Source organism: Ostrea edulis, chromosome 3 (genome assembly GCF_947568905.1).
Source record: "Ostrea edulis chromosome 3, xbOstEdul1.1, whole genome shotgun sequence".
Lineage (NCBI taxonomy): Eukaryota > Metazoa > Mollusca > Bivalvia > Ostreida > Ostreidae > Ostrea > Ostrea edulis.
This window is the reverse complement of record NC_079166.1, coordinates 88,021,850-88,044,753: the sequence shown is the minus strand read 5'-3', so window position 1 is coordinate 88,044,753 and position 22,904 is coordinate 88,021,850. Positions and strand designations below refer to the sequence as shown.

General features: G+C 35.5%; 1 protein-coding gene across 1 annotated transcript in view; it reads right to left on the bottom strand.

The window, feature by feature from the left end:
• The window catches only part of LOC125676895 (uncharacterized), a 31,386-nt gene extending 8,946 nt beyond the window's left edge, over positions 1 to 22,440 (bottom strand). Inside the window, exons 1-11 of the mRNA XM_048914766.2 lie at positions 22,033 to 22,440; positions 19,829 to 19,942; positions 14,238 to 14,360; positions 12,099 to 12,146; positions 10,725 to 10,757; positions 9,364 to 9,480; positions 9,002 to 9,127; positions 6,629 to 6,814; positions 4,755 to 4,862; positions 3,702 to 3,821; positions 2,711 to 2,887 (exon numbers count right to left, since the gene is read on the bottom strand). Coding sequence (XP_048770723.2) covers positions 2,711 to 2,887; positions 3,702 to 3,821; positions 4,755 to 4,862; positions 6,629 to 6,814; positions 9,002 to 9,127; positions 9,364 to 9,480; positions 10,725 to 10,757; positions 12,099 to 12,146; positions 14,238 to 14,360; positions 19,829 to 19,942; positions 22,033 to 22,219 — 1,339 coding nt within the window. The 5' untranslated portion in view covers positions 22,220 to 22,440. The remainder of the gene's footprint in view (positions 1 to 2,710; positions 2,888 to 3,701; positions 3,822 to 4,754; positions 4,863 to 6,628; positions 6,815 to 9,001; positions 9,128 to 9,363; positions 9,481 to 10,724; positions 10,758 to 12,098; positions 12,147 to 14,237; positions 14,361 to 19,828; positions 19,943 to 22,032) is intronic.
• Positions 22,441 to 22,904: the final 464 nt, after the last annotated feature.

Genomic DNA, 22,904 nt, shown 5'->3' with positions numbered 1-22,904 from the left:
TCAGACTTACCCCCACAATATCCACAGTGGACCGGACAGTTATGAATGGACCAGGTTATAAAGGCACCCTGACAAGATTACTGGGAATGCTGGGTTCAGTTTTCTGTGGGGCGGCCCTTGCAAGCTAAATCATAATTGGGGTTGTTAGTGACAGATTTCCCAGTGACATGTGACTGTCCTGTTACACTCTATAAACTATCACTAAACTTACCCATACATGTAGGTATTGTTTTGATGGAACAAAGTAATAAGGGTAAGTCAGAAATTTTTCATATTTGTTTATTGTAAATAATAAAAGTAGCATGACTCAATATAATAATGGGTTAAATCGATATTAAATATCAATTTCTAATAATTGTACCATGAAATAAAAGTCCATGTTGTATTATTCAAAACCAGCGATAACATCATTATTTTACTCTAAACATCACATGAATTGAAAGAAATCAACACAGTGCACATCCTTTGAACCAAATTTTTGTTTTCAATAATAATAATTGAGTTATGTGTAGAGAATTTATGATTTTACTGTATGAAAGGTAAATATAATAAACAGTGAGCAAGCTCACAACTCCTACAAGGAATACAAAATAAAGACTTGGGCAAACATGGACCCCTGGATATACCAGAGGTGGGTTCAGATGCCTGAGAGGAGTAAGCATTCCCTGTGGACCGGTCACACCCACCGTGAGGCCCATGTCTTGAGTAATTCGTAGTCAGAATCAGTGTGACAAGAACGGCCTAACATTCGGTATGAAACAAGTCAAACAGCATTAGACCCAGTGATAGGTTATATGGGAAAATTGGATTATCATAACTACTATAGAATTTGCAAAGTGGTTACTTTGAAACAAGACCATTCAAATCCCTGTAACGTCATCTTGTTTGTCAATAGCCTGCCTCGATTTAAAAACTGATCATACGCAGAACAAGCTCTTGTGTATCGAATCAGTTGAGATATATCAACAACATATGAAGGCGATAATGGAATATTGTATATGTACTTCTAAAATTTAATGCTTTTAAAATATAGCATCGTCTAAGCTGTTGCACTTTTTTGTGTAATCATGGTTAAGCAATTGTTTTGTGTTTGATGAATAGAAATGTTCATACTTCAGTGCAACTACAATTCTAATGAAATTGATTTGTAATCTGCATTTTGAATGGTTAATGCACTATAGTATGCGGCAACTAAACGATCATTACAGAAACGGAAAGCTGATCTGATACAATGACGCGAAACATCATTACGAAATATATTTCATGAAACAAAAAAACCAAAATTCAATACAAATATTAAGCAAAATTGCCGTGTAATGGGAATTTAACTATCTTCTCGTTTGCTAATTACTGTGGTTCTTAATGCCAACTTACTGGTCTCAAACATCCATTTTACCGATTCCACTAACATGTCGCTGTTAAAACGCCGATATATAACACTGACAGGATAGTCATCCTCTAGACTAAGCGCTCTTACTTCATCACCAAAGCTCCTAACTCAATAAAGTAAATACACATAGATTATTGCAATCAGAAAACTGAATGTAAAAGACAATCAGAAAACTGAATGTAACAGACAGCCTATTTTTAACGATCAGTGGAACATCACTAGAAAGGAGTTTTCTGTTTCCCCCTGTTTACAACATTAAGGGGACACTGCACTATAGATTGACTACTCTGAGTATAGATTAACAATCCAGGACATAGACTACACGCCGGATGAAACAGGTAACAGTTAACACAAATACAACTTCTTACGATCACCGGTGGAGATTGGGGGAACAGGTTGGGAAGGGTGTGTGCATGTTGGCTGTTAGGATTAGGGGTGTGGGCAGCTTGTGAACCTGCAAATCATGATTAAAAGCTGTCATTAGACAGTTTGTAATGTATCAAGATTCGTTAGAACCAACACATTTTTGTTAACAGAGTCATGTATACGCCTCTGTTGAGGATTGAACCTGGGACTGCTGACATTACAGTCCAGTGTTCTACTGATCAAGCTAAAAGGTTAACCCACTAGCCAGAACTAGTAGAGAGGCCATGTATCTAACACCACTACATTCCCCCTCTTCAACTAAAGGGTAGAGAAGCCATGTAACTAACACCACTACATTCCTCCTCTCCAGAGAGAAAGCAGGGCCCCGATCTCCCAGAATGCTGAGATGGGGTACACAGTTTTGAGGCAATCGTTTTCACCCACCAGAAAGTACTCGGGTCTCATAATGGACACTAAATGTGACAGACTGAAAATCAAGTCCAGTTCCTCTGATACAACCCCCAGTGTTCTACCTAGCAAGCTAAAAAGTCAACCCACTACCACATGGCGATAATAAAGCAATACCTGAAAACAATATATGCTGAGGTTTAAAAAAATCCAAGGCCCAGGGGCCACAATGCTGACCAGAGTACTCTTACTTTTACTAAATCAAATATTCAGTTCTGAATCAAGCTAATACTTGATGACTGCATTCAGAATGGATGGTCCTTTGTACACGTAACATTACTTTGCAAATTGTAACCTTCAACGCTGAATCCCGATTGGTTATTTTAAGATGTGTTGTACCATGTTTGATTGGAAATGTTTCAGTGGTTCTCAAAATGCAATTTTACAATGTAATTCTCTATTTGAGAGCAGATCCTTGATTACACACACACTGGTACCTGTTGTTGATGTTGCCCCCCCCCCCCAAACACACACAAACACTAGTACCTGTTGTATAGCTAGATGGTCTGGATGGAACAGGTTCAGAGGAAGGCTGCTCAGAGGCGGTTTGTTGTGTTGTCATGGATACATATGTCGTGTACGACCCTAACCCTGAAGGTTTGGTCGGCACCATCATCGCCTCAGTTGCACCTGTGACAGCAGGCTTGGCGGACACAGCAATTTCTGAACACAGAAAAAATAACCTGAAGTTTACATCATCAATTAGCATCAATACCCCCCCACCCCTCCACCCCCCCCCCCCCACACACACACGAGTGAAACCTCAAACAACACTACTTAGGGTTACAAATCATTAATGATTTTATGTTCATCCGGACAATGATTTCCAACTTCCTTCAGATTTGCAATCAGCCATTTGTCCTGCCAAGAAATTTTCTTCAATAGATGGAAGTACAGCACCTGCCATTACCAGGTGGTATACAATCGGTCGCTTTTAAAGTCATCATCAGAATGTAAATAGAACTTTATCTTAAATGGGGTCATCATCGCTAATAACATCATCATCGAACTGTAAATCGACCTCCACCTTAAATCAGGTCATCCTGTGTCAGATAATGATGACCTTTTCTTTACTTCTTACATGTATAACAATTAAGCATTAAGTTATAGATCATAACGGCTAGTCTAGGAGTTAGGTATAGTGACTGATTTGTGCCATATAACAATTTGTTGTCTTTTCATTATTTTGAGATGAAAAGTATCTAATTATAATTGTGTTGTCTTTTCGGTATTTTGGGACGAAAAGTCACTAAATATCGTTTTATTGGGGTTTTTTCTCTCTCAAAATAACAAAAAGACGATGCATTGTAAAATGGCACGAATCAGCCCATGTCATCGTATAAGTTGTAGTGAAAATAATGATACATAAAACATCAAAAGGTTTTCTTTAATCAATCATTAAGTTATATACATTTACCTCATTTTCAGAAATAAAAATGCATGGTTTGATATATGGTAAGTGAAATGGGTAACTTACCTGTACATATATTACAGAATTTACGACATGTCCTTTCTGCAAATTTACGATATGAGGGATCCGTGCACAAGACAGATGGAAGCTTGTCACATTCCTCATAATCCCGGCACTCCGTAGAAGCTACGCAATAAAAACTCAACGTCAAGTGCAATATGAAATGATCATTCATTTCTGAAACTATCTAGGATATGTCCAAATCTTAAATCTGTCCACATGAATGCTATCTATCTATGATGTAACAATACAATAAGGGACAATAAAACATTCTCCTAGATGTAAAACTTATACGGTACCAATTTTGATGCACCACATGCGCATTTCGACAAATAATGTCTCTTCAGTGATGCTCAACCGAAATGTTTGAAATCCGAAATAACTATGAAGTTTTAGAGCTAAATATAGCCAGAAACAGCGTGCCAAAAAAGTGGAGCCAAATTCGTCCAAGGATAAGAGCTATGCATGAGGGAGATAATCCTTAATTTTGAAATGAATTTCTAAATTTTATAACAGCAATTAAATATACATCCGTATTTTCAAGCTAGTAACGAAGTACTTAGCTACTGGGCTGTAGAGACCCTCGGGGACTAACAGTCCACCAGCAGAGGCCTCGACCCAGGAGTCATAATGTAAAACTTATACGGTACCAATTTTGATGCACCACATGCGCATTTCGACAAATAATGTCTCTTCAGTGATGCTCAACCGAAATGTTTGAAATCCGAAATAACTATGAAGTTTTAGAGCTAAATATAGCCAAATACAGCGTGCCAAAAAAGTGGAGCCAAATTCGTCCAAGGATAAGAGCTATGCATGAGGGAGATAATCCTTAATTTTGAAATGAATTTCTAAATTTTATAACAGCAATTAAATATACATCCGTATTTTCAAGCTAGTAACGAAGTACTTAGCTACTGGGCTGTAGAGACCCTCGGGAACTTATAGTCCACCAGTATCCACAAAGAGAATAAAAACCCACGTACCTGTACAGTATCCACAGAGAGAATAAAAACCCACCTACCTGTACAGTGTCCACAGAGAATAAAAATCCCTTACCTGTACAGTATCCACAAGTTCTGGGACAGTTTGTGAGGCCCCATGTTTTGAAAATTCCAAGACAGGATTCTCTTGAGTATCCAGTACAGTTGATAGCATCTTTACAGTCTGAAAAAGCCAAACTGGATTTCACGAGTTAGATTCATCAATCCATCTCCCTCTAACTATCAACACTAAATGTCTGAAAAAATCCCAGCTGGATTTCACTATAGATTCATCAATCAATCTCCCTCTAACTATTAACACTAAATGTCTGAAAAATCCAAGCTGTATTTCACTATAGATTCATCAATCCATCTCCCTTTAACTAATAACACTAAATGTCTGAAAAATTGATTGATTTTACTATAGATTCATCAATCAATCTCCCTCTAACCATCAACGCTAAATGTCTGAAAAATCCAAGCTGGATTTCACTATACATTCATTAACCCATCTTCCTTTCACCACTAACGCTCAATATTTGAACCAGTTTTCTGTACATGCTATAAATGTACTTGCAGATTTTAAGATGCACATGTAATTTGTTAAATATGACTTTACAGTACAAATTTATCAAGATCACACAGTCGGTCATGATAAACCCCTGGGTTTTATAAATAGATAACAATATGGATGAGAATAAAACCAACTTGAGAAAAGTTCTAGTCTTAAGACCTTACTCTCATTTGTAGAATATTTTAGTTATAGAGTCGTCCTCATGTGTTAGTAAAGTGCCAAATTCGGTATGAGAACATGTGGACCAAATATATCATTAGGGTTACATATAATTACACATATAACACACATTTCTATGTAAGACATGATTTTATATGTCAATGGGATTATAGATAGTTCGAGCCTCGCTCAGGTCATCGCCACGTCAAACCTAAGAGTTAACATAAGAAGATTGTTCTTTCGCCTAACATGTCGCATTTAGAGATGAGAATAACGGGTCTTTCGGATATGACCGTAAACCAAGAGGTCCCATGTAGTGACAGGCACTGGCACATTATAGAATTATCACTGCTACATTCTTGAGTGCTAAGTATAGGTCTAAATTTGCGGTACTTCACCTACAGCTGGTGACATCTCAATATAAGTGAAAATTCTCATTGGGACTTCAAACAAACAAGCAATCAATCTATGTAAGACATGATCTCACCTTATATATGACTATATGCATCACACGATACTATATATATATAGAATTAGATATATGTGGGTAGGACTATGGATAGGAATATATTTTTGTATTAGGTATCGCTAATTAACTCTCCCTGTGGGTAAGACTATTTTTGCATTAAATGAAATGTGAAGATAACGAACAGTGATCAATCTCATAACTCCTACAAGCAATACAAAGTAGATAGTTGGGCAAACACGGACCCCTGGACACACCAAAGGTGGGATCAGGTACCTAGGAGGAGTAAGCATCCCCTGTCGACCGGTCACACCCGCTGTAAGCCCTATATCCTGATCAGGTAAACGGAGTTATCCGTAGTCAAAATCAGTGTGTCAAGAACGGCCTAACAATCGATACGAAAGACGTCAGACAGCATTTGACCCAATGATAGTTTGTATTGACGAACTAGATCGTTATAACGACCGTAGAATTTCCGAAATGCTGACTTTAATCGAGGCTGTTGAAATCCCTGTACCATCAACTTGTTTGTCAGTAGCTTGTCTGGATTTAAAAACTGAATATACCCGGAACAAGCTCTTGCGTATCGAATCAGTTGAGAGATATAAACACCATATGCAGGTGATAATGGAAAATTGCTGCATAAATATGGAAAGTTGACGAGAGAGAAGCTGAAATCATCCCGTTTGTCATACAGTTTGCCGTTAATGTCTACGTTCAATAAAATATCTAAGTAGATACGTATAATTACCTTCCACTGTGGGTAGTACTATATTTGTAGTTGTAGGAACTTGCCCTATAGTCGATGTAATGTGGTTTATGGGGTGTATAGTTTCTGTTGGTCCTGGGGTGCGGGTTTTGATTGTGGTGGGGACAGTAGAGGTCTTAGGGAACATTGGAGCAGGGTGTGTGTTCGGTTTCAGATTCTGTGCAGGATCTGAAAATATAAAGCATAATAACAACAATATCATTAATGGACAATCACTGTTACCTGTGTAATGGATTATCGTACTTGTTCCGTGCATAATGATTTACTATACTTGTAACCTGCATATCATTACTATCGTACCTGTAACTTGTAAAATATCATTTTTTTTAACTAATCGATGTCTTGAATTCCTGTATGCCACTGCACATCCGAATTTCTCTGTATGTTGTGAATGAAATGGAACTGACACGATTTAAGGATAACTGAACAAGGGACGTTATTGGCTATATACCGCCCAGATTTTATTTTCATTTTTTCAACTTTCATACCATTCTTAATTACTCTTGTTATCCCACTTTCATGAAAATGAATTAATATTTTGTTATGACGTCATGAATATACGCTAAGGATGATTTGAAATAAAATATGAATAAACTTTAGCAAAAAGAAACAATTTTTCATGCACAACCAGATTTATATTTTGCATGTTTAATTATCCATTAATATTTTCCTTTCAATATCAATATGGTGTCAGTTGTTGGTGGCAAACAATATGAATGTTTAAAAAGAATGAACGCGGAAATCTACTGTTTTAGATGGGCTAAGTCAATATTTTGCATGTCATAGAATTAAAGCAAACTGTTTCTTCATTTAATCTCATAACCTTTTACTTACTTTACGATTTAATAAGTATGTCCAGTCAAACAATTAATGCTTTACCTAGTTTGCCATAAAAATCTGCACATAATAAATGCAGACGATGTCTGCCTTTTAAGTCACAGAGGTGGATCAAAAGTTCACTCATGATGAATAGGAATCACTCTACTTTCGTTTTAAAGGTCACGGGAATATGTTTGTCTTTTCAAAATAAAATTATTTAAGAATGATTTTAATAAGAAATCTAATTAAACACACGAATAACTCAAATTAATTTTTGTTTTGCAAAACTCGGACCAAAATTCGTTCATTTTCGGCAGTAATGGGTACTGATACGCAATATCTCTAGAACTAAATAGTTGAGATCAATCGTAACTACTCGGCTATTTCCGTAACCGCAAATGAACCTCGAATGTGGATCGACGCCATCACAAAATATATAATTACATGTAGCAGACCGAGATAATGTACCGATATCTATGATTTATGAAAACGTCAAGAATTCTAAATATCATAAAATATCATAAAATATTATATGTTTCTACTTTCCATGTTTAAATGCATCTCTGTACAAGGTTTGCTGTAAACAATGTACATAAGACACTTTCTTTTGTTTGTCTATGATTGCTGCGTGCATTGGTGTGAAATTTACGATCATTTCATGAGAAATATACATCCAATACTTGTACAAAAATAGTCTGCTTTGTTTAGACTGAACATACAGATACCGGATTATAAAATAAGTAAAATCAAGGGAAAAATCAGAAGTATTCCGAATGAACAGACTATTTTGCATTCACCATACGTGTAGTGTATTATTATGAATGATAATGTAAAGGGACATAACTGTATTTGGTTAATAATTGCTTAAGAGTATAGTTTAGAGTTACGGCTCTTTATAATCCGGGGATTGGGGGAGTTTAGAGTATAGGTGCCAAAGTGTGTATGTGTGCGGCATGTATGATGTTGAATAAACTTTGAACTGTTATAAGGTGTAGTTCTTCAGTACGCTCACCATTCACTTAATTTGCGTTCACCGTGCGCTCACCGTTTACCAATTTCGGTTCACCGTACCCCCTGCGTGCGTTCACCGTTTCCTCTGCTTGCACTCACCTTTCGCTCATCGTGCGTTCACCGTTCATGTGGGAAAGTAGAACGTTTTAGGGACTGTCAGGATCCCCTGTTGACCCGTCACGCCCGCCGTGAGCCCTATACTTTGATCAGGTAAACGGAGTTATCTTTTCCAGTAACATCACACACACACACACACACACACACACACACACACACACACACACACACACACACACACACACACACACACACACACACACACACACTTCAGATATTTCTAAATAACATAACATACACCCTTAGATCCTCTCCTATAACATTACATACACACTTCTAGATCCTCCCCTATAACATCACATACACACTTCTAGATCCTCCCCTATAACATCACATAGAGCTTAGATCCTCCCCTATAACATTACATACACACTTCTAGATCCTCCCCTATAGCATCACTGTACTTACAGACACACGCATTGCACGTTTTTCTGCAGTTTATCCTCATGTAGGCGCGGTATGTGATGTTGGTGCAGGACCCCGGGGTGAATTTCCCGCAGTTCACATCCAAATCCACACAGGGAGGGTAAAAACCTACAAAACATCACACTACCTTGTTTATTTACAAAATAGTCATATCAGACCTACAACAAGTAAAAAAACATCGAGAATTATCACGATAGTTACAACAGGTCTATGACAAATAACATAATATCATAAAATATCTACATTGGATGGATTGACTCCTAGATCTACATTGAATGGGCGGATCCCTGGCTCTACATTGAATGGGCGGATCCTATATCAGCATTGAATGGGCGGATCCCTACCTGGACAGTATCCACATCGGAATGCACAGTTTTTTCTGGCCCAATTCTCGTAATTGCCCACGCATTTCTCATCTGGGAAATACCAACAGTTCAATCTATCTTGACACCATTCTGACACTAAAAACACAAAACCAGGTGTAATACAAAATACTAGTCTCATTAATCATGTACTTATGAATACCTACAAATACTTTTACATATACCAACATATGCGTATAGATATTTCTCTAAATATCTATGCAAAAAGCAAAATTAAGTGTCAAACATACATGAACTCTTAATACCTACAAATATTCATAATCGAAAAATCTTCAATTCATAAACATGGAAATGAATCTGCAAGGTCACAATCTATCCACACACTGTTTATATTTTTGTATCAAAAGAGATATAGTGACATTACAGATACTGTAATTGTTGTGATCATTCAGACAGTTGTGAACCAGATGTCCTGTCAAATGTTTGAATCAACTTACGAAACATTCTCTCTACGTACGAATTACATATGTACGAGTTAATTATATATTAGAGTATGGAACTCTTTTGTATTTTGAGTTAACGCACGTTTTTGCTTTGTTGTTTAGAGCATTCTGTGTATTCATCTTTTCTTTTTGGTTCGCCACGGTGTAAGTATTTACATTTACTTGTAAATTATATGTACTTATCATGCTGATATATTTGTGTTTACAATTATGATCTATTGTTTACATTTACAAATTATTGCACATCGAATTGAGTTGTGTCAATCGTACGCATACAACATGTGTCTAGTCAATGAGTCAACTTAATTATCTTTAAGTCATAAGTAATTGATGGTATTGTTGCAATACATACTTGATTCTTGTAAATATTTACTGATTTATTCAATTCCTACATTCTACGGTTCACCATTAGTGTCATAGTTGTATCGGCATAAGCTACCATCTTCTATGTGTGTCATTCATCCCAATATTTGATACTGAATTAATTAGATATCAGATGACTTTATATTTCATTTGGAGGATACCATGCATGTATGTGCATGTTATATACATTGTATATAGATGTGTGTCATGACTGTTTTGTTTGTAGACTTTTACCACTTTCACTCATTCACACCGAGTCTTAGCAATAACTTTGACCTTAGGTTATTGTCATGTCTCACTGTCGGCCCCAGATTGTGTTAAGGAACATATGTGCCAATTATGAACAGCTGATTTTTCTCTAATATGGCACAAGCACAACATGAAAAGGCAGGGTAAAAATTCAAACTGTAGACGAACCAAGTGATTCTTGCATATATACTTATTGACCTCTATAAACTTTGCAGAGATAATTCAGAATTATAGCGAGTGATGGATTACCCATAGTGCAATACTGACCCGGGTTGTATGGAGTGGTAGGAGTTGTTGGCACTGAAAACAAAAAGTCATCACAGAAGTTAGTCTCCGTGGACTATGAATATATAACACAGATTCAAACACACACATTCAAATACACACAAACACACACACATTCAAATACACACACACACACACACACACACACACACACACACACACACACACACACACACACACACACACACACACACACACACACACACGGATTATAAATATGTGAAATACATTCAAACACTTCTTTTCTGATAGATAAATTACTGCCCGGTAATTACAGAATGATAGATAAGTTACTATCCAGTAATTACAGAATGTTATATAAATTACTGTCCGGTAATTACAGAATGATAGATAAGTTACTGTCCAGTAATTACAGAATGATAGATAAGTTACTGTCCAGTAATTACAGAATCATAGATAAGTTACTGTCCAGTAATTACAGAATCATAGATAAGTTATTGCCTGGTAATTATAGAATGATAGATAAGTTACTGTCCAGTAATTACAGAATCATAGATAAGTTACTGCCTGGTAATTATAGAATGATAGATAAGTTACTGTCCAGTAATTACAGAATGATAGATAAGTTACTGCTCGGTAATTACAGAATAATAGATAAGTTACTGTCCGGTAATTACAGAATGATAGATAAGTTACTGTCCAGTTATTATATAACAGCGATAAATCATGCCAGAATTAGAACTATAATGTATAGGAAACCTTGTTTTATTTTGTGTGTAATTTGATTTGGGGTGGAGTATATAAAGATAAAGATGAAGATAACGAACAGTGATCAATCTCATATCTCCTATGAGAAATACAAAATAGAGAGTTGGGCAAACACGGATCCCTGGATATACCAGAGGTGATATCAGGTGCCTAGGTGGAGTAATGATCCCCTGTCGATCGGTCACACCTTGAGCCCTATATCTTGATTAGGTAAATAGGGTTTTCCATAGTTAAAATGAGTGTAAAAAGAGATGAAGTCACTGAATACATCACACTTATACTCAGACCTATAAAGCTAGTATTTGCTCAGAGATAATAAATTCCTCTGATTAACAATTTTCTTACAATGTTTCCAGATGATAAGTTCCTCTGATATGACTGCCCGACAGTAAAACTAACTTACAAGGTTTACTAGTTAGTAGTGTTATGATTGTAAAGATAATATTACCACGGTAATTACAATATTACCATAGTTACATCATCATTACCATGGTTACATCAGTAATGCCATAGTTACACCACTATTACCATATTTTAACCATTATTACTATAGTTGCACCAATATCACCATGGTTACACTATTATTACCATGGTTACACAATTTTCATCATAATTACAATGACTGACCTGGAGTGGTTGTGGTAGTTGTACTGGACACTAAGTACTCTGTTGGAGCTGAAATATATCATAATTACCGTCAGTATTTAAACCCATATAGTGATAGAAATGCAAGGTGAAGATAACGAACAGTGATCAATCTCATAACTCCTATAAGCAATACAAAATAGATAGTTGGGCAACCACGGATACCTGGACACGTCAGAGGTGGGATCAGGTGTCTAGGAGTAAGCATCCCCTGTTGACCGGTCACACCCGTCGTGAGCTTTATATCCTGATCAGGTAAACGGAGTTATCCGTAGTCAAAATCAGTGTGCCAAGAACGGCTTAACAATCGGTATGAAACACGTCAGACAGTATTTGACCCAATGCGAGGTTGTACTGACGAAGTAGATTGTTATAACGACCATAGAATTTGCGAAATGCTGACTTCAATCGAGACTGTTGAAATCCCTGTACTATCAACTTGTTTGTCAGTAGCTTACCTCGATTTAAACACTCACTATACACAGAACAAGCTCTTGCATATCGAATCAGTTGAGATAAATATATATATACACCATATGCAGGTGATAATGGAGCATTGCTGCATAAATATGGGAAGTTGACGATGGAGAAACTGAAATCATCCCGTTTGTCATACAGTTGAGTTGTCAGTTTGCCTTTAATGTCTACTTTTAATAAAATATCTAAGTATGAAGCAGAAGTGAACGACTCTGTGGTGTCCTTTATTTCGAGCTCACATGGATATATCAAATCGACATATGAATGAAAGGTATCATTGTTAATAGACAAAATGTCATCGATATATCATAATTATTGACAGTATTCAAACCCATGTAATAAGATGAAATATATAATAATTGCCAAAAATATTTAAACCCGTGTAATAATACAAACATATCATATTACCGGCAGTATTCAAACCCATGTAATGATAGAAATATATCATAATTACAGTCAATATCTAAACCAATGTAATAATAGGAGTATAACATTAATTACTGTCAGTATATAAACTCATGTAATAATACAAATATTTCATAAACATCCTCAGTATTCAATCCCATGAAATAATAGTAATTATCGTAATTAACAACAGTATCTATGTAATGGTATAGCTTGTGAATGCATTTTGACAGCCAATATTCACTAATATAAGTTCAATAACCCTTTCACTATATAGCTAAAGTATTTAGTTATTAAATTATATCCCTTTTCACTCAAAATACTCCAAAATACCCCGGTAGATGAGAATCGATCAATATTGGCAGTGTGTAATAACAGCATGCATTTCTTAACTTTTCAATATTTAACCCGTCATTAATGCATGAAGCAAACTGATTTTGTAAATGGGGACATCATAATTTATGCACAGTAAACATTTTGTTTAAGCAAATAAAATGAATATTAAATACCGGCTCTGTCAGATTCGGGGGACTGTTGTCTGCCATTTTGGCTTGTTTACATCGTTACGGTAAGGTCAATATTGAACACTCATACTCGGAATGTTTCGGGCGCACACAATACTTACGCAATGCAAAGTTAGCGTTCATTAAATTCTCAGTATATTGAATGTTAATATTCTCTAGATCATAATTACCGTCAGTATTTAAAACCATGTAATAATAGATTTAAAGACATGTAATAATAGAAATATATCATAATTACCGTCAGTATTTAAACCCGTGTAATAATAGAAATATATCATAATTATCCTCAGTATTTAAACCCATGTAATAATAGAAATATATCATAATTACCGTCAGTATTTAAACCCGTGTAATAATAGAAATATATCATAATTCCCGTCAGTATTCAAATCCATGTAATAACAGTAATATAACTGTACCTGCCATGTCACAATTGACAAAAGAATGAAATGTTGCCTTTTTAGACACATGCCTCTCTATTGATGTCAAACACAAATTACTTTTCACAGATATTACAGTAAAATTTCAAACGTAAGATGTGGGGCCTCTATAAATATCAATAAAATGTCAACCGTACATTGTGGTATCTCTTCTGAGCTCGTAGTGTAATGACAAATTATTCAGGATGCTGTCCCTCTATAAAATACACAGAAAGCATGTCAAACTTAATATGGGGAAGATATTGTCTACAGATGTCATAGTTAAGAAGTGGTACCTCTACAGTTGTTACAATATTTCCGACAGTTCTCCCTCATATACTGTCCGTACAGCTCAATCTGACAAACATCATCTACAAACTGGTCACAGTAGTCTATCTTGTCCACGCAGGGCAACTTCTCTGTAACACACAGACATCAGAAACAATTCAAAATGTCAAATCTAAACACACAGGACAGTTTTTCTGTCACACACAGACCTAGACATTTAACCAATTCAAAAATGTGAAATATGAAGATATTTTTAGCACGGAAGAGAGGGGCATTTTGTACGGATGATCTACAAAGCATTAAGCTTGAGTCTTTCATCAAATCTGTCATAACATGATATATGTCTGACATCCTGGTAACAATTAACTCAATACAGGGATTGGCTATGATTTATTTTTCTCTGTTACAATTCAAAATAACAATTTGAATGTGATATATATTTCTTTCACACGTTCTTCTGATATTTTACCCATCACAGCAGGAGTACCACAAGGATGTCTTTTAGGACCACTTCTATTTGTATTCTATATATAGTTTACCTCCGTTTATGTGTAAATTGTTCAAATGTTTATATGTTTGCAGAGGATGCAACTCTGCATAACTGAAAACTCTGCATGACTGATAACAATGTATGTAATATTGAAAAACCTCTAAATTCCGATTTATGCGAAATTGAAAACTGGCATTTACAGAACGAAATGATTCTGAACACAGAAAAATCAAAGTGTATGCTTATGTGTACATGTACATAAAAGACGGGGTCTAGGTTAGAAAACAAAGCGTTTAATACAAACACCTGTGGTGGAAAAAATTTGAGTTTGCTGAAGTTTAAAAATGCTTAGGCATTCAGATAGATAAATCTCTTCAGACATAGATTACGTTTATAAATCCTTATTTATCTATGCTGCTTAAATTTAGGAAATTCCCTGCATTGGGTACCAGAAACATCTTGTATAATGCATACATTTTGACCCCAATTAATTATTGTATCAGGTTTTGTGTTAATGCATCTAAAGTCAACATTGAAAAATTCCTTAAACTTCAGAAATCACTCTTGACGCAGCACCTGAGGAGCCATCAAAACCATTGTTTGAAAAATTAGGATGGTTAGATGTATTTGAATTCACTACATTACATAATTGTATTTCATTATACAAAACGTTTGATGGAATGAGCCCCGCATATACACGGGATCTTTTTGTTCTTCAACCTCATGATTCATTTTCCCTGTGTTCCGAATTAAATCAAAATCTTTGTTGACCATACCATCGAACAATCTTTTTCGAAAACCGTCTTCAACACTGAGGCGTCTATTTTGTATTGCTTGTGGGAGTTATGACATTGATCACTGTTCGTTGTCTTCACCTTTCATGCATGGAATGAGCTACCACTAAACATGAAATTATCCCCGTATATACCTATTTTAGAAGAAATATTGAAAAAATCGTAATTAGTCGTTGTTCATTTTTAATACACGTTCTTATATACATGTATATGCTTATGAATACATACACTGTATGGACATAGCTTTTTCTCATATACTACACGTGTGTTTTCTTTACCATGAATATTGTCCTCCATACTTGTTTTGAATGAAAGGCGAAGATAACGAACAGTGATCAATCTCATAACTCCTATAAGCAATACAAAATAGATAGTTGGGCAAACACGGACTCCTGGACACACCAGAGGTGGGATCAGGTGCCTAGGAGGAGTAAGCATCCCCTGTCGACCGGTCACATCCGCCGTGAGCCTACCACTTTGTAATACATTGTATATTATTACGGAACCTATCACCGTATTCTGATCTTTGATTGTACGTATCACTATGAGTATATTGTTTGTATTTCAGAAGGCTCCGGGGGTAAATAGTAACATTTACTGATCGGGTTATATTCTCAAAATAAAACATCATTACTATTATTAAGGTTTTCCGTTTCCACATTTTAGTGACTGCACTGTTTGTTATTATTGTTGTTCTTTCTGTGGAATATCCCTATTTTTATACTGTTTATCATTATTATTTTCCCGCCGTCAAAAAAGTTTTGTCTTAACCTTATAGAAAGACTTTATAGTTCACCATACAGTACTTCTCGAGAAACGATCACATACCACCCTGTGTGATTGAACTTCCTTTATGGAGTCATTGGACCTAATGTAAAAATCCTTGATAGCGCTGCTCTTCTTTAGTTGTAAATGCGACGAGTATCAAGCCTTTGTTGAACTATATAGGTCATTTAGTAAAATTGATTTTGACTGCGGATAACTCCGTTTACCTGATCAGGATATGGGGCTCACGGCGGGTGTGACCGGTCGACAGATGATGCTTACTCCTCCTAGGCATCTGATCCCACCTCTGGTGTGTCCAGGGGTCCGTGTTTGCCCAACTATCTATTTTGTATTGCTTGTAGGAGTTATGAGATTGATCACTGTTCGTTATCTTCACCTTCCATTTCGACACATTTACCTCCCCTTTAATGCTTATAATGTTTCAACTTTTATCATCTTTGATACTATTAACGATGATAAAGCGAAGGTTTCAACCTTCGATCTTAAATCATCGACTTTGAATTTAGGTCAAGGGTCAACATTCAAGGTCATCAATAATTTGTAATTCTTGTTTAAGAGTTTAGAATATAAATTTTGAGTTTACGATGTAAAGCAATTCACCCCTCATTTACGAAATATTACATTTAAGTCCTTTTGGGTCTATTGCATCACCTTCTTATCTTTTTTTTTAATCATAGAAGGTGGAAAGTCATCTAATTGTTCGCGAACAATTAGGATCATTCATTATTATTATTACTCCATTTCCAACGGAAGACCTTTTAGTGATTGTTGTGTTCAGTATCATTAGTTTTCCTCTTTTCTTGTACACACGCTTTATCAGAAACGGTTGGATTGATTTTTTTTTTAACTTTCAGAAATGATAGAGAATGAAAATATCTCTCGACACTTTTGTTTTATTTTATCTTTTTCAACATTCACTTCACTTCGTAAGATATGTCAACGTTCTGTTTTTTAAAAAGTCATTTTGTCATGGGGTAATCTAAAAAACGACTGAAGATAATCAAATGAAACTTTCACGGATGATATATCTCTCAATTGTATAGTGTAATCTTGTAGTTTCGTTTATCAGCGTCATTCCGGTTATCACCAGAAGTGATTAAAAGAACAGAAAATTCAAACTTTTTTTCTTTTAAATTGAAACCTATATCAGTTTATTAGGTCTCTTTTTAAGTCTTATAAAATGTTAACCCCACTGGCAATTGAAACTCTAACTTCCAGTTATTTCAAAAATCCTTTTCATTTTCTCATTTTTCAGTGCCTTAAATCGTGTTTACGAAACATGTTATTGAATTAAATTTAGCACAGGTTATAGACACTATAAATATCTAAAATAAAGTGATATGTTTTTGTAAAATTTAATTCCGGTCGTGATATATGGTGTTGACAGCTATCAGTAAATATAGACACTTGACACTTGCAGCGATGATATATTAGCCATAATCCATGCAATAAAAGTTGTCTATATGGCTGTCTCTCACTTCCGGTATAAACAGGAAGTGATTTAAAAATTGACAATATTCAGATTTTTTAGATAGAGAATTGTAATATCCTTAGATATTTTTTTCATTTTGATAAAATGTATTTCCATTCTTGAGATATGTCCGATTTCCGTTTGTTAAAAAGAGTGAAACGTTCGGGGACAATATTGATGCAAGGTGAAGATAACGAACAGCGATCAATCTCATAACTCCTATAAGCAATACAAAATAGATAATTGGGCAAACACGGACCCCTGGACACACCAGAGGTGGGATCAGGTTCCTAGGAGGAGTAAGCATCCTCTGTTATACCTGATATATCTCTCAATTGTATAATGTTTTCTGGTAGTTTCGTTTGTCGGCGTAACTTCCGGTCGTCACCAGAAGTGATAAAAGAAATAAGGAATTTGAAACTATTTTCTTTTAAACTGAAACCTATACCATTTTATCAGATCTCTTTCGAAGTGTCAAAAAATATTGATAATCATACCGTTGGACATCGAAACGGCAACTCCCGGTTTCCCAATAAAATGCCCTTAAAATTTTCGTCTTTTGTGTCGTAATAAATCTCGCTTATATTTCAAGTCTTTGATATTATTTTCATATTATGTTAATGACAGTATCAATATCTAAAGCTTTAACTATTTTGTTTTTAAAAATTTACTTCCGGTCGGTAGTAACCCACCACTTTTTCTTTATTTAATCCACTTCTTTTTGTCACATTCCCCCCAGATAGAGATGTGAATCTTTCAGAGAATATAGACAGTGCAAAATCGCTGTGACTGATACGAGAAAACATCTAAATAATGCTTTCGGTCGTCACTGAAAGTTATGAAAATGAGTAAAAATTTATAATTTTCTTTGTTTTTTTTTTTTTATATCATTAATATATTTGCTATGGAGTGTGTAAAAGATACAAAATTGAAGTTCAAGATCGGTTTGTATGTGTTTACCAGCGTGCGCGTGCGTGTGCGTATGAGACTTAAAATCATGTATTTTATTATTTCTTGCTATTTCTCAGAAATTATTTGAGATTTCATTTCGAAACGTGGATGGATGATATACTTCTGATATAGGTCTCTCATTTTGTCCATCACTTCCGGTCGTCACAAGAAGTGATCGAATATGATTTCTAATGAGAAGATTTCTCATCTCTGAAAAATTCAATCCAACTGACATCTTTATAGATGAAAAACACTACTTGGGTTGTAATTATATGGGAGTCACTTCCGGTCGGTAGATTCACGCCACTTTTTTCCTCCTCTCTTTTGTTTTGAACACGTTTAGATAGAGACATGGAACTTGCGGGGCTTAAATTAAAAATGGAGATGCTGGGATCTAAGGGTAAAAAATCACCAGAAGTACTCGTCCACACCAGATGTTATAAACTTTAATTATCCGTTCAAACTTCAATCACTGGTTTCCTATTTTTGTCAAAGCAATTTCTCAGATATATTTGATTGATTCTGGTAAACGTGAACGAAGTGTTTGAGATAAGTACGGGTTTGTGAACTTCGGTGGCAAATTTGATTGATCTAGATATATCTACGACACTCTATGCAATATGATGTTTGCAGAAATATGGTGTAGTTAATGAGAAAATCGATCTCATATTCAGTGATACCGCGTTTGCTCCGCTTCGGAGCCGAGCCCTCGTGTTCCACAGTGACGATTCCTCGAGTGTGACGTTGTATACGGTGTGGTATGAACTTTAAGCTGTGTACCGGGAGTACTGTAACGGAAGACCTACTCAATACTAGTAACACGTTTCTAGTTAATATTATTATCATCACCATATCAATTTAATTATGCTATAATATGTCGGTTAATAATTCATTATGACAATTTGACTAAGGTATATCTTAGTTAAGAATTCAATATGACAATTTGACTATGATATATCTTTGTCAATTATTCAATGTGACAATTTGACTATGACATGTCATTGTTAATAATTCAATATGACAATTTCAGCATGACATTTCAGTTAATAATTCAATATGACAATTTCAGCATGGCATTTCAGTTAATAATTCAATATATCGACTTACTAGCACAGTATCCACACCTCAAGGAACAGTTCTGTCTGGCCCATGTCTCGTATGGGCCCACACATTGATCATCATTATATCGGAAACAATCTCGGCCCAGGACATCATAACAAACTGTAAAGGAAGACGAAACAAAATTATTGAAAGCCAGCTTTCATGCACATGAGAAATTTTCCTTCGAATGTTAGAGGTACTAAGAAATACACACACAAGTCTCCGAGGGTATCTACAGCCCAGTAGCTCAGTACTTCGTTACTAGCTTGAAAATATGGATCTATATTTAATTGCTGTATTAAAATTTAGAAATGCATTTCAAAATTAAGGATGGTATCTCCCTCATGCATAGCTCTGATCCTTAGACGAATTTGGCTCAATTTTTCGTGGCACTCTAGTTTTCCGCCTTAGCTCTTCAAAATGAATCATTATTTTGAATTTCGAAATTTTTGGCTTGATCATCACTGAAGAGACATTATTTGTCGAAATGCACATCTGGTACATCATAATTGGTACCGTATAAAACGTTTACACACACGTGTTTATTCACGTGTAACAGAGAATGAGGGGTAGGGTGGGGGTGATGGGTGTTTTGGTTGGGAGAAAGTCTGATGAATCATCAAACATTTTTTCACTTTGAAAATGAATAAGAATGTTTGTAATATACTATCGCTCTGGTTAACATTTTCAAAGATTTTCCTACTGTTGGTCTTTCATTCCCCATTCGGCTAGGAGAGATATCCTAATTTGAACAGACTAGAAATGACAAGATGATTAGAGAGTACTTGCATATTGAATTAATCAGACATAAAATGTGAAGATAACGAACATAGATCAATCCCATAACTCCTACAAGCAATACAAAATAGATAGTTGGGCAAACACGGACCCCTGGATATATCAGAGGTGGGGTCAGGTGCCTCGGAGGAGTAAGCATTCACTGTAGACAAGACTTATGGATCACTCGAATTATTTTTCTCTGATATTGTCCAGAAATAAAACTCATCCTATCTTCACTTTCTATTTCACTAATTATCCCCCTAATTATACCCTTAGACCAGCACTACCATGCGATATTTCTTTGAATGAATTACCCTCGTATATTTTTCTTTCTCTAAGTATTCTTTGAACCAATTATCAGTGAAATTGGTCCAGGAATTCTGGAGATATTCACATTGGGAACACTTAAATAACAAACAGAAGCAAATACTTCATGTATGATTTCTAATTCACTAGTTCAGTAAAATAAAAACTTTTATCACTTTTATCTTTCAGCATCCAACTGAAAAGAACACCATTATCAATCACTGCTTTGTGCAGTGAAAAAATGTGGGTTTTTTATTATCACCATTATTGTTATCATTATTAGGTATCAAATTATTCATTTATTGCATACATTAAAATAAAAACAGTGCCTTTACCAAGCCTGGGTTATTTAAAGATTACAATAAATGTGATCGTGATCAAAAAGCTAAATTTAAACCCAAAACGCATCTCTCTCTCTTTCTCTCTTTCTCTCTCTCTCTCTCTCTCTCTCTCTCTGGTGACAAAACCCGGCTAAGTTCACGACAGGCATGAGTTTTAATGGAGTGATGGGGTAAACTTTTGAATTGCTTAGACAGCTGATAATCGGTAACACTAACACGGTAGGTACACTTAATAATGACTGATGGCATGTTATAAACTGGTCATTGCTGGGGGGGTGATGAGTACGTGATTCAGGGGTGGGGGTAGACACCTCATGCCAGCATACTTTTTTCTTTATAGCGCTTCATGAAAAGTATGCTAGTGAGGAGTGTTGCTGGTTTTCGCCACAAAAAAAAAAGGATCATTGCCCCAACTTGATAGCAAATCATCATTTTGTTTTTCATTTAAAATAGCTATTTTCTGATTAACCTGAAACTTGAAATCAACTTGCAATTAAAGGTATGCAAAAGTTCAGCTAACACTACATTTACTGAATTATAACATTTTTAAAAGACTTGTGCATGTTTGGTAAAAATTGCATTATCTTTACAATTATTATTATTATTAGTAGTAGTAGTAGTAGCTAAAATAGCATGGATTGATCCCATGATAAAAAAAACAAATACTTAAAAAAAAAAATAGGTTGTTCGTTTTTGTTTGAAATGTTTGTTCTCAAAAATACCAACATTAAAAACTTCATAATTTCATAACAAAAAACAGATGATATCTAGGGCATTTCTGACCTTCATTCGTGATATCGTTAACTTCCACAGCGTCATTTTGACTACCCATATCGTCCTTAGTGGAAGACACCGCGTCCGTGTTTCCATCCGTTCCAGTGTCAGCGGTCTTCATCATGATCAAATCATCGGTCATTCGACCGGACACCAACCCCACAAACGCACACACCAACAACATAGACACTGCCATTGGATCAAAATATCTGCGAGAAATTTTATAAAGAAGTTTTTACCAGAATCCTGTGTAAGTTACGAGTGACGGTACCGGCAGCCTGAGACCTACTTTTATACCGCCCTAAGAACAAAGTCTCTTTGGTTTGACATTATTACTCAGTGACGCCGGAATGTTATAGAGTACTCGCACCCGTTTCTAAATGTCAGACCAACAGCGGTCAGATTCCGCGGGTACCGATAGCAGCTCGCATTATCTTGCGGTGTACTGAAGACACTCTGGCGATATTAATGATGAATATAGACTTTCTGTGCAGTTTTTTTTTCTTACCTTTAAAGCAGTACCAACTGTAACTGACAGTAAATGAATTGAAAAATAAAAGAACAAATATTTAACATATTTGTGATTAAATACATATGACTTGATAGAATAAGAGTGAATCTGAAGCAAGAAACCCGTCAAATCAGCAGAAAATATCGATTTATGAATCATTGTCATCCTGTCAGTAATTCCTACTCGTAATATCCGATGTGCATTGACCTCGGAGGTCACCCGTTCGGAAAAAAGCGAAAAAGAGGCACTAAGTATGTGTCAGATTTGTAAACAATTTAGCATGCCAATTGTATAGAACAATTACCATCAAATTTCATTTGAGTTGCACATTTGAGTGATTATTTCTTTCTTACACTTATAGTATTTTTTT